General features: G+C 50.4%; 1 protein-coding gene across 6 annotated transcripts in view; it reads left to right on the plus strand.

The window, feature by feature from the left end:
* PFKFB3 (6-phosphofructo-2-kinase/fructose-2,6-biphosphatase 3) overlaps nucleotides 1–12,379 on the plus strand; it is a 41,648-nt gene that overhangs the window by 11,924 nt on the left and 17,345 nt on the right. For 2 of the 6 annotated variants that reach the window (XM_075518911.1, XM_075518570.1), the window contains exon 2: nucleotides 10,081–10,195. The exons of 1 other annotated variant lie outside the window; for it this stretch is intronic. In XM_075518911.1, coding sequence (XP_075375026.1) covers nucleotides 10,117–10,195 — 79 coding nt within the window. In that variant the 5' untranslated portion in view covers nucleotides 10,081–10,116. Of the gene's footprint in view, nucleotides 1–9,348; nucleotides 10,196–12,379 lie in introns of those variants that run through there. 3 more of the 6 variants (XM_075518739.1, XM_075518824.1, XM_075518994.1) reach the window with 2 other exon arrangements.

Here is a 12,379-nt window from a genome sequence, read left to right on the forward strand (position 1 = left end):
CCCAAAATTCCAGAGAAATTTGCCATTAATATTTTTCATGTCTGATTGGAAAATATCAGGGAAAGAAGAAACAAATTCTGTAGATATTTTTGGACAATTGTAGCCTTTTTTTCTTCCCCAGCCAGGCCTCCATGGCATGGAAAGGCTTAAATGAAATGCACAAATTAAAAACGTCTGCTAGGAATTAGATAAATGGAAATCTTTGCCCTATAAGCAGAAAAATTTTAAGAAAAACCTGATAAGGAAATCTGGTTATTTAACTTCTGCATTCCAGCAATCTGTGTGATCTGATTCCAGTGATTTGGCTCCAAAAATTGGTTAGGGGGGTTGTTAGGAAGTCAGAGATCTGAAAGGTTACCTAGGGGAGGCTTTGACTGTAGAGAGCTCCAGCAAAAGAGATGGAAACTCAGACTGACTTCTCCAGCTGAAAAAAAAAACCTCCTTGAGATGTCTGCTGTGTGAAGGGCAGAGTCTCCATCAGTCTTTTCTCTCTTGATCATTTTTGTTCCTGGTGCAGAGAATCCAGAAATCTCTGCCATCTCATGATGGCTTTTCAGTTGGTTGGTCCTTGGGCATTTTTCATTGTAGTTGCGGGCCTTGCTATTCTAAATTTCTATCTATTGACCACACGCTTTCCCTTTTAGTTGTGTTTCACGTACTTCCTAAAAGCAGTCCCTGCAGGTCTCAGGTTTAAAAGCACATGGCAACAGTCTGGAGAAGTGGGACACTGAGACCTCACCTCTTGATGCCTTGTGGTTTCCATTAGCTGAACGGAGAGGTGAACCCTTGGGGAGGCTGATCCAGGGAACAGCTCAACGCAAGGAGTGGTGTTTGTCCCAAAAGTGGTTCTTCTTGGACGGGGTTGAGGTGCGTAGGACACTGTTGGGCAACCATCACCTGCCTGTATCATCCCAGCCCTGTGAGGAAGCAGGGACAAGCAGGTTGTCGATACGGCAGACGTGCTCGCAAGGGTGTGGGTGGAAAGATCCTCAGCACGTACGCGGTTTCGAAATGTATCTCCTCATCAAAGCTTTACTCTTCCTCCCTACATGGGACTCTGGATTGAAGAAGGAATTGTGTTTTGGGTCATGTCGTGCTGGAGCCCACCGAGATGTGCATTGGATGGCTTTGGACATAGACAGCATGGAGGTCTCCCAACATGCTTACAGGCTACAAACACCTCCAGGACACATCTCGTCCTGGTTGACAATCAATATCCACAGCAGGGCAAGTGAATTGCTCTGGGAGTGCCCATTTCTCTCCGTGGATAGTAGAAGTGGTCAAAGGTGACTACAAAGCCCTTTGTAGACATCCAAAATGACATAAATCCTTCCCAAATGCTACTCACAGCTTTGCTGTGGATGGAGGCAGACACAGCAGCAGCCGTGTGGGGCTGCAACGCTTCCTCCCTGCTCAGCATCCCCCAGGGAACGTTTCTATCCAAGCCTCCCAGATGGTGCAGATCGTCCTGGGATGCTGCTTCGTAGGATGGTGGATCGTATGGATTAATCACCCCCTGATCAAAAGCCCCCGTGTCAGGAGCCATACTGATATTAGTGGGGGTTGATAGCAGGGATAAAAAAATATCCTTTTTCCTAGGCTATAATTAATCCGGCGCATGCTGCTGCCTACAAGCACCTCCTCCTTGGTCAGCAGGAATACAAACCACCATGGTTTCTTCCTGAGAGCTTTGTGTTGTAGCTTCTTGCATTACTTTGAAGAGATTCCCCAGCATCTGCCGGGTACCTGGCTTCATGACATCATTGCCTACAACTCTTTAGAAGCCTCTCGGTCACCATGGCAATGCTGAGGTTGTCACTGGCCTGGGCTTGTTACATCGTAAGGTGAGTCAGCCCCAGAATGAAAGGCCACAGCCTTTGCCATTGTTTGATTTAATATCCTGCAATGATGAGATAACGATCCAGGCCCTTAATGAAAGATGGGTGTTAATAAGACGTTAGGAAATAGTTCAATAGCAAAGCCCATGTGATAATGACAGGCTGTGATTTCCGGAGGGTGACCATCTTCCACCTTAAATGGGTTGAATAGACTCATCCATTGGGGGTTTCATGTCCATCACTGGGGCCCTGCAGGCAGGAGACCTGGAGAGCTGCATCCCAAAGGCATCACTGGACTGTGAATGAAGCTCCTCATGAACACAACCAACTTCACCCACTGGGCACCTGCATGGAAATGGCTCCTATAACAATCTGTGCTCAGAGGAGGGCTGGGATTTTAGCTCCTTCCTGCTGGATCTCCAACTTGCTGCATCACTTTGCAGCACAAATTAGGTCTGGATCAGGTGTGAGCACATGGCTGTATTTCTGCTGATTTATCTGGAGAAGGCACTACGGTAACATATGCCAGGTTTATGCTGGCAGCAGCAGGAGGGGTAATATCTGATCTGGCAGCTGGGACAGAGTAACCTTGTAAACACACTTTTCTTTCAAACCAGCAGGGTTTTTGTGCTGGATCGGTGCCTTGTTGCAGGTGGTTGTGGCATCTTGCTTAGGGACGAGGTAACCTGAAGTCGTGTTTGACATCTTGTGGGTTTACATCCTAAATCAAATCCCAGGACTTTCAGTGGAGATTTTCGCACCCTAAAATCACAGGGCAAGCGAGGAGGTGTTTCTTTGATGTAACTAAAAGTACCTGGGAGTAGGAGGCACAACCCAGTGTCAGGATAACGTGAATATTGGCTTCTCGGAGTCACTGACAGTGCCAAACCCTGAATTTTAGCTCTCTGACTGATCCGCACCCTTTGACCCTTTCTGTTGGGACCAAGCCTGAAATTTTGCAGCCAGATTTCATTTCACGGAGAAACAGTATCAGATTCCTGAGATTGGAATATCCCCAACCTCTTGCCATGTCATTACCCTGTAACCACTTTTAAAAAAAACCTGTATTTGTCTCTGCAACCTATGGATTCAATTATCTTTATGATTTAGCCTGTTTATGGGGTGAGTTCTGTTTCGCAGTAGCCTTGTAAGGTCAGGAACTTTCACAGGACGTTGCTCAATCCTCCTGGACCCGTTTCTGAGCAGACCTGCCAGCGTTGAGAAATGTCCCTGCTCCAATGGATGTTGCAGGTTCAGAATGTTATTTCCAAATGTATTTTTTTGAGAATTACAGGATGTAATTCTCAAAGATGACAGATGAAACTCCTTTCCTGCGATTTTAAATAAGAACATCGGTTTGGGAGGTTCCTTTGGGGTCATCAGTCCTGGCTACTGGACACTGATCTTACACCTCCCCATCTCTGGCCTTGAGCTTCCCAGGGACCCTCCAAGATCTGAGCACGGTCGGGGGCACCCACCTCTCTCTGGGGATGACGGAGGGATCCTTGAGTTCTAATTTGGGGAACCGAGATTAAATCCAGGCTCTCATCCTTCCTTCTTCCCCACATTCCTTTGCAACTCTCCCATTTCCTTTCCTGTCTACCTTTAACTCACCTGATTATAAGCAAATGCCTCTAGTAAGCGCACAAATCTGGCAGCTCAAAAGAAACTGGGTTTGAACCCTCATCCTGCTGCTTGAAGGGCTCCTAAATGAAAAGGAATTAAAAAGAATAAATTGCTTTTAGCAAGGCTGGTGGCATAGCATGACGGAGGGTTGACTTCGGGCAGGGTTTACTGTCCCTGAAATAGTTTCTGCGTTGCACCGAGCGCGACGGTGACAGCACACAGGGGAGCTCAGAGCAGAGGGCTGAGCAAAAGCAACCAGCTTGCTGCATGGGCTGTCAGTTGAATATGGCTGAAAAAGTGCTTAAAGAAAACTATAGGGAGCCTCTTTTTTAGCTGGTGGATAGTGAAATAGTATTTATTTTTTTTTTTTTAACCGCTTGTGTAGTACCCATCATTGCAAGCGAGGCCATGTGCAGAAGAGCTGATTTTTGCTGCTTGTTGCTTAAGTGTTGGGAACAGGGGCCCTGGGCATTTCTGCAACCCCTTTGTGGCTTTTTCTGCTACTTGGCTGCCAGGAAAGGCAAGATCAGCTCCCGGTGCAATGTTTGACTGGGGCTGATACAGCAGGGATGAGCAATGCCCTGCGCCTCTGCAGGCATTTCCCCTTCTCGGGCTCAGCCCTTGTTTCTCAATGTCGGAGACTGAACCCCTTTGAATTTTCCCCTTCTCTGCTTGCAGCTATTTTTAAGAGAAGCTGCACCCGAAGGCACGCGTGCGGCAGCCCCGAGTGCTTGCTCTGCTGGTATTTCAGTGCTCGGCTGTTGTTAGCAACTAGCTGAATTTCTTACGATCGGGGAAGGAAGACGTTTCATGAGCACGTCAGGTCCAGTTACAGCATGCAATTGTCTCAAAAACTGAACAGCTTGTCCCCAGACGGGGGAACGGGTGTATTTCTCTGGTGTTTGAGGGATGGCTCAGGGGCAGCCCCAAGCACACCATGTTCCCTGCCTTGCCCTGATCCTGCACCCCGGGCAGGGTTCAGCCCTCCCAGTTGCAGACCCAAGAGGTGTCCATCGGGAGCTCTCCTTGGATTTCAGGGTAGGGGACCGCGAGTCCCGTGCTGAGCAGCATCCCGTAATCCCTGCAGGAAACCCTGCTTTGAAATAATATGATGAATAAATTATTTTGCCTGATTTCTGTTCCGCTTTGGCCAGCAGTGGGGTTGATGCTGCAGGTTTGATACTGTTGAGGAGGAAAGGGAGCATGTGATTGCAAGGGCAGGAGGGGTGAAAGGCAAGAAATGAGGAAGGAAAAACCATCTCGTGGAGAGGAGATAAGAGAAAAAGCTCTTTTCCATGGCAGAAACACCCCGATGCGTTACAGGGGCTGATGCAGGAGCTCATCGTGGTCCCCCCGGCAGCAGGGCTCGGGCAGGACGAGGGAGAGGGTGAGATGAGGAGGGGGAGTGGTGATATCCCCATGACACAGGTACAGTTCGCACTTCGCTCCTTGTTTATTTATTCTTGTAATGGAAATACCTGTGAGGGGCGAGGAGGAGGAGGGAGGCAATTGAAACTTGCGGACACAAAGGACCGTGAACTCCAGCTGCCTCTCCAAATCCAAACATTTTTTATCGGCCTTTGCAGCCCCCCCGCCCCCGTGAGCCTGACCCTCAGCAGCTTTTGCAAACTCAAACTTCGAGTCCCTGCAAAGAAAGCGCCCTCAGCAGCGAGAACAGCTCAGCATCCAGCAGGTGAGAGGAGAAGACAACCACTTGGTTTCCTCCCTGACCTTTGTGAAAGCCCCCGATTCCCCTAAAGCATTGCAGACAATTTTCTTGGCTTCTCCAGGATCCCACTGGTTTTTTTCGGAAGCACAAAGAGCTTAGTGGTTTTTTTCAAATAAGTGTATAAATACCCCTCGGTCAGCCCAGAGGAATAATTTTCTCTGTTGCAAGAGGGTATCATTAATACACTAACAAGAATTTGGGCAGCTGCTGCCTGACTTTTGCAACCTCCCTCCCAGGGTAGGGAGAATAATTTGTGCCCATGTCCCAGGCTGGTAAACCGAGGCCATGCTGAAAACTGCTGGGGGTCAAGCTGCCCTGCCATTAACTGAGCACACGTATGGCTGCATCTTTATGGTGATGTATGCACAGCTCCCAGCCACCGTCTCCAAATTTTAACCATGCAGAGAGTTGCTGGGTGCAGGGTTGAACCCCATGACTCGGATCGCAGCCGGGCATCAGGCACGTTGCACCCTGTCCCCTCCATGCCACACCCTAAGCAGACTGTCCGTGTTGCACTGAATGTAGGCATTAATGTGACCTGTCCTTTCCTTCCAAGTTTCCTTCAGAGGGGAAAAAAAAAAAAAAAAGAAAAAGAAAAAAGAGGAGGGTGAATCATGGCTATCGTGGCTTAGTCAGAGTTGGGGCTCACTGGAGCAATCGCTGCTATTGCCCTCATTTTGGTGCCGGGGGCAGGGTGCCAGGGGAGGCTGGCTGGTGGTCCCTTGGTACTGGTAGATTCTTCCAAAGGGGATGGGGAATTTAGTCCGGGATTGTGATTTTGGGCCTCATCCAGAGCCTAATTCCACTGTTTGGGGCGGGTTGCTAGGTCAGTTCGGTGTTTGAGCAGCAGAGAAATAAAAGGGGGAATTGAGGGGTTTTGGCTTTGGTGTTTTGGAGAAGTTCGCAGCCTGTAAACCCCGTAAGAAACGGGTGTCCTGTTCTCCCAGAAACGGGGTTTTTCACCCTTTTCTGCCAGACTCCCCTCCTTTGCACTGCCCTCCCCTCTCCCACCCCTCTGGACCTGCCGCCTCCATCCCTGGGATGCTCGAGGTCATTTTTTTCCCCGTCTACCACCAGGACCTTCAGATTTCGAGCCCTGACATTACATTTATACCCCTGTCCCTTGGCATTTATTAAATCTCTGCAGGTTCCTGCAACGGGGTAGGTAAGGCAGCACCTCCGGCGAACTCTGGGTGATTTATTCCTCCCTCTGCCCCTTTTGTCGCCCAGCGAAGCAGAGGATGTGGGACAGCATCGCTGGCCGTCCCCTGGCACGCCGTGCCTGCGGTGGTTCTCAGCAAGCTGACGCACCTCTTACTACCAGCATTTGTCCCCCTTGGTGACTTGATTTCTCGAAAAATCGCTGAGCTAAGCACCCCGTGGGCTCCTTTCACAGCAGCTATGAGCAACAGCTTATTTACTAGTCCAGGCTCTATTTATAGGGAGCTGTGCTTTAGTACAGCACGACTCGAGAGGGGAAAATAAACCCTCTCGGTGCACCTAGTGCTGTCCTGGCCACCACCCCCTCCCCGCGGTGAAAGTGCCTTATAAATAGTAATGATGCTTCTTCCAGCTGACCTCGCTTGGAGCAGCTGGGTGCTCGTGCCTTTGAAAACCAGGCCATTTATTTAGGAGTTGAAGCTTTCCGCTCCAGTTATTTAAGAGTTTTTAAGCCAAGAATTACTAGGTGGATCTAATTTGAAGTGACTGTGATTTTAATTCAGGCGGGGTTTCGCTTTCGGGCTCCTTTCGATAGTGTGGGGGTGGTGATTTTTGAAGAGGAGAAGAGCTGCAGAGAGGAGAGCTGAGCTGCCGGAGCAAGGGGGATGCCCAAACTCCTCGTCCTGTAACATCACGTGAATTTTGTTCCTTCTTCTGACTCACGTTTTAGCCGGGAACCAAATTTTCGTTGGCCTCCATGGGAAAAAGTCTGGGATTTGGGGAAAAAAAAACCCCTCCTGCCCTTTCCCGAGGATGGATTTTGTGCACGGTGGTCCAGGGAGCACTGTTGTGTCTGACCCCCATCCCCACCTTTGCCAGCCAGAGCGCTCGCTGCTCTCCCCCATCTTCCTTCCCACATCCCAAATCTCTAGCTCTTTTCCAGCTCCCTCATAGTAGCTAATTTTTTTTTTTTTTTGCCTGTGAATATTTTTTTCCTGCGTAGGAGAGGGAAGGATTGTGCAGTTTTTACTCCATCCATCTTGGCTCCATGTAAGGAGATAGCCAAAAATACATTCTTTCTAGGCCCGTTATAAAAATATAAGCCTTTGCTTCTAGCGGAGGAAAATGCCCTATATAATAAAAAAAAGGCTATTGAACACTTTAAGTACCCGAGGTGCTACTTTAAATTTTCAAGTAAAATTTGCTTTATTAAACCCCATCAAAGCAGACGCTCCCACCTCAACAGCTCTTCCCAGCGATGATGTATTTCCACATCTCCCCACCGCGGCACGTTCGCCACCCAGCACCCTGCCCAACGGACCCCCCCGGTGCCAGGCGGGATCCACCCCATCGCTGGGGCTGCGGTGGTGGGGGGGGTGTGAGCCCTGCACGCCTTCGGCGTCTCCAAAGCGGTTTTCCGGGTGGCCCTGGCTGATGTCCCCAACCCCTCCGTGCTGCAAACACCGACTGCTTCGGGTCGTTGTTATTGCTGGGCTGCTGTTCGCAGCCTTGTTTAAGGTGGAAAGGTCGCCTGCAGGGAGCTGGCCACTGGATGATGATGATGATGATTATTATTATTTTTATATTATTATTTTTTATTAATTTTATTATTAACAATACACTAACACAATAACGAAAATATAATAAAACGAAATAATAAACCAACGAAAATAATAAACCAACGAAAATAATAAACCAACGAAAATAACATAATAACGAAAATAACATAATAACACAAATAATAAAATAATAGACGCCAAAATAATAAAAAGACACGAAACCAATAAAAAGAATGAAAAAATAATGCTAGTACGACCGTGCCCGTTCGAGAGCGAAGCTTCCCCGGGGCGCATCCCCCGCGCTGCCGCCGCTCCACGCCCCCCCCCCCCCCCTCCCCGAGAGCCGCTTTTGGCGGGGAGGGGCGGCGGGGCGCCCGCCCGCGCGTTTTGCGCGTCCGCGGAGCGGGGCGGAGCGGCGGCGGGCGGAGGCGGAGCCGCCGCCGCGGGCAGGGCATCCCCGCCGGGGGAGGCGGCCCGGCCCGGCCCGGCCCGGCCGAGCCATGTGCGACGTGAGCGACGTGCCGCAGCGCGGACCCCGGCCCGCCGCCGCCCGGCCCCCCCGGCCCGGGAGAGGCGCTGGGAGCGCCCCGGGCGGGACCCGCCCGGCAGCCGGCGGCGGCCCCCGTGCAGCGCCGGGTGGTTCCTTCGGGTTTATTTCTGCCTCGGGGTTTTTTATGTCGTGCTTTGTTTTTATTAGTCTTCCTTTTTTATTTCATTTCTTGTTTTATCTCCTGTTATTTTCATTCCGCTTTCCTTTTTCCTTTGTATTTTCCGCCATGCTTTATTTTTAGTAGTTTAATTTTACTTTTTTATTTCATTTTTATCTCTTATTATTTGCATTGTTTTCCTTTTTCTTTTTTGTTTTCTTCCATGCTTTATTTTTATCAGTTTAATTTTACTGTTTTATACCATTTTTTATCTCTTATTATTTTCATTCTGTTTTCCTTTTGCCTTTGTATTTTCTTCCATGCTTTATTTTTAGTAGTTTAACTTTTTTATTTCATTTTTTATCTCTTATTATTTTCCTTCTGTTTCCCTTATTTTCTTTCTTGCTTTATTAGTTTAATTTTACTTTTTATTTCATTTTTTGTTTCATCTTTTATTATTTTTACCTTGTTTTCCTTTTTCTTTCATTTCACCCTTTATTTTCATCCGTTTAATTTTACTTTTCATTCTCTATTCCATCTTTTGCTTTCTCTTTCATTATTTTCATTTCGAGTCCCGTTTTTATTTCCTTTTTTTTTTTTTTTTTTTTTAATCCTTTCTATTCTTTTCGGCATTTCACTTCACCACCTTACTTCTTCCCTTCCACCCCTAACGTATTTCATTTAACTTTATTTTTTTCACCTTGGGGACGCCTGCACACCCCCCCCTCCCGGCGCAGCGCTGAGGCGGGTCCCCCCGCAGCAGAACAAAGCCTCCCGGCCGCAGCCTCCTTTGTCCCCGCTGCAGTGCGGGGGGCCGGCGGCAGGCGGCAGCGCGGGCCGAGCCCCGCCGAGCCGCACCCCCCTTCGCTCCCCGCCCTCCTCCCTCCGTCCTCCCCCTCCTCCTCCTCCTCCTCCGCGGCGGCCGCCCCCACCCCACCGCACCCCGCCCCGGGGGGCGGGAGCCGCCGGGCGCCGGCCGGCCTGCCGGGCTAGAAATAGGCGGCCGCCGCCGCTGCCGCCTCATCGCCCGCGGAGCGAGGGGGAGAGCGGCGGGAGCGGCAGCAGCCGGAGCAGGAGCAGCAGCCAGGGCCAGCCCTAGCCCTTCCTTCCCTTCCCCGCCCGCCTCGCATTGAGATTTTCCTCCTTTCAATTTTTTTTTTTTTTTTTGCAAAATAAAAGGGATTTTTAAATTTTTTTTTTTTTTTTGGCATCCAGATTTATATCAAAATTAGCGGCAGGACTCGCCCTCGCTCCCTCCAAGCACGCAGCGGCGGTATTTGTGCCGTTCCTGCCGGCTTTGTGCCCTGAAGCCCCGTCCCTCCTCTTCCTCCTCCTCCTCCCCCTCCTCCTCCGCCGTAAAGCCTTAACGAGACTCCGAGCAGCATCCGAAAGCGCCGCAGCCGCTTGTTCCCCCAAAGCGACGACTGCAACAAAAAGCCTTTTTTTTTTAATTTATTATATATTCCCCCCCCCCCTTCCTCTTTTTTCTCCCCCTTCCTCCCCCCCGCAAACGCATCAAGGTGGACGCGGAGCGCAAAAAGACCTTTGTTTTAAACATGCCCATGGAGCTGACGCAAAGCCGCATCCAGAAGATTTGGCTTCCCAATGACAACCGCCCGGCTCTGCCCCGCCGCTGTGAGTACGGGCACCGCAGCATCCCTGCGGGATGGGGTGGGATGGGATGGGAGCAGCCTCCCGCGCACCCCGGGGGGGCTCTTCGCAACGCCCTCTCCCCCCCCCTTTCCCATAATATCCATGCAGCATCCCGCCCCCCCTTTCCTCCTCCAGCATCATCCCGGTGTCCGCATCCCACCCGCTGCCATCCCGTGACTCACTTCCAGCCCTGGAGCTGGAGGAAGGTGCAACCATCACATGGCAGCTCCCCGGCCCCGTGGAGCGGAGGATGTGGAAAGGCGCTGGGACACGCGTGTCCCAATTCCCGCCCCCCCCCCCCCCCCCCCAGCCCTGCGATTAAAAGGAAGCGGAGCAGGTTGCTAACCTGGCACCCGGGTACCAGCTCAGCTGGGATTTCCATGGGGTCTGGCACCTCGCTCTGAGATTTATTAGTGATTTATGACATTTTTTTGGGGGGGTGGAGGCAGGATTAGGGCAATGGATTTGGAAAAAATCACCAGCCGTTTGCACTTTATCACTTTACCCTGTGCTGTGCTTGGGATGAGATAGGAGGCAGGTGGAGGGGAGGGCAAAAATTAACGTTGAAACTTCTGCAGTGGTTTCCCTTCTTTTCAAAGCTCAGAAAGCATCTTGAGTGTTTAAAACCAACCTCCGTGCTGAAAAAAAAAAAATAATAAAAGCAAACGCTTGGGTCATCCCGGTGTTACTAGAAAACAAATCATGAATCATAATACAATACTAAAACTCAAGAGGCAGCTCTTTTAACTCGCCCAACAGCTAAACTGACAACCTGCCAGTTGTGCAGCTCCGCGTAACTCTAAATAAGCGTGGCAGGAATCCGCAGATCCGGGGCTGCGGAGAGCCAGGACGGAGGAGGTGGCACTTTGCAGCCTGGCAAAGGGTGGAAGTGGCTTGGGCAGTTGGGTGAATCAGCCTTTCCAATGCTTTTCTTGCGCAGGTGTTCTTAAAGTCGCTTTGGACATTTATTTCCCTTGGCCGAAAGTTCCCCCTTTAAAAAAAAAAAAACAGTAATAATAATAATAAAAAAATACCCTATGAACTTGCCACATGTTGTTGCCCCAGGGCTATGGGTCAGGCATGCAGCAAGGGATGGCTGAGCCCTATAGCAGATGTTTGCACATGCAGGCTCTGCCTGGCAAGGGCAGCTCTGCAGCAGAGGCTGCTGAGGAAATGGCATTCAGCAACAGGCTGAACATCTGGGTTGCCAGGAGCCTTTGCTTTTAGCAGGGTAAAATGTCTCCTGGCTTAATGCTTTGCAGATGTATCTGTTTGGTTTGATTTTTCTCAAGGACTGACACCTTTGAAAGAAAGCCCTCGTGCACACGGAGCCTCTCTGTGTTTTTTGCCGCTTTATTCACCTGGTTTCTCAGAGGAGAGAATTCCCTCCTTGGCAGAGCAGAAAACTTACATACTTTACTGTATTAAAGTCACTGAGGGGCTCGTTCATACCGTAACATGGCTTCTAACTATTTTCTCTCGGGGTGGGAACAAGCCATGCTGGACACTGTTCGCTGTGCTCTATGGGAAGAGCATTATTGGGCTTTTTTAGTTTTTTTGTTTAAACTCGAGGTGGCTATTTTAAACTCGAGGCGCTATTAATTCCTCAGCAGCAACAAAGACCAGAGCCACAAAGCTGGGTGGGAATGGAGGTGTAACAGAGACAGCGAGGCCGATGCGGTCCCCGGGGGAGGAGGGAGCGGGAGCATCCCTGGGAGCATCCTCGAAAAGCTCCAGCCTGGCTGCTCCCTGCGTGTGAAATAATTAGTCCGATTGTCCTCTTCCTCGTCAACGGGAGGCTCGAATGGATGCGAAGTGATGCCTTCATCTGGCCTTTTGACGGCGATCCATTAAATTGCTGTCAAGCTGCACGTCTCTCACGTAGGGGCTGGGAAAGTCAAGTCGTCGCAGGCGGCTGGATGGGCAGAGCCAGGCGAGGGGAGGGGGCTCTGGTGGGGGATGCTCGAAGAGGAAAGGGGCTGCTGCTGCCTTCCTCTCTCCCATCGCTCCGGCTCAGCAGACGAGGGCATATGGGAATACGGCGGCGATGTATGTGCAAAAAACCACAGCTTGCACGTCGGCAGGGTGACATCGGTTCCACACGCGTGTGCGCGATGCGCGGCGCAGGAACGCGTTCTCGGTGCGTCCGTGAAGGTGTCGGGGAAT

Source organism: Mycteria americana, chromosome 1 (genome assembly GCF_035582795.1).
Source record: "Mycteria americana isolate JAX WOST 10 ecotype Jacksonville Zoo and Gardens chromosome 1, USCA_MyAme_1.0, whole genome shotgun sequence".
Taxonomy (NCBI): domain Eukaryota; kingdom Metazoa; phylum Chordata; class Aves; order Ciconiiformes; family Ciconiidae; genus Mycteria; species Mycteria americana.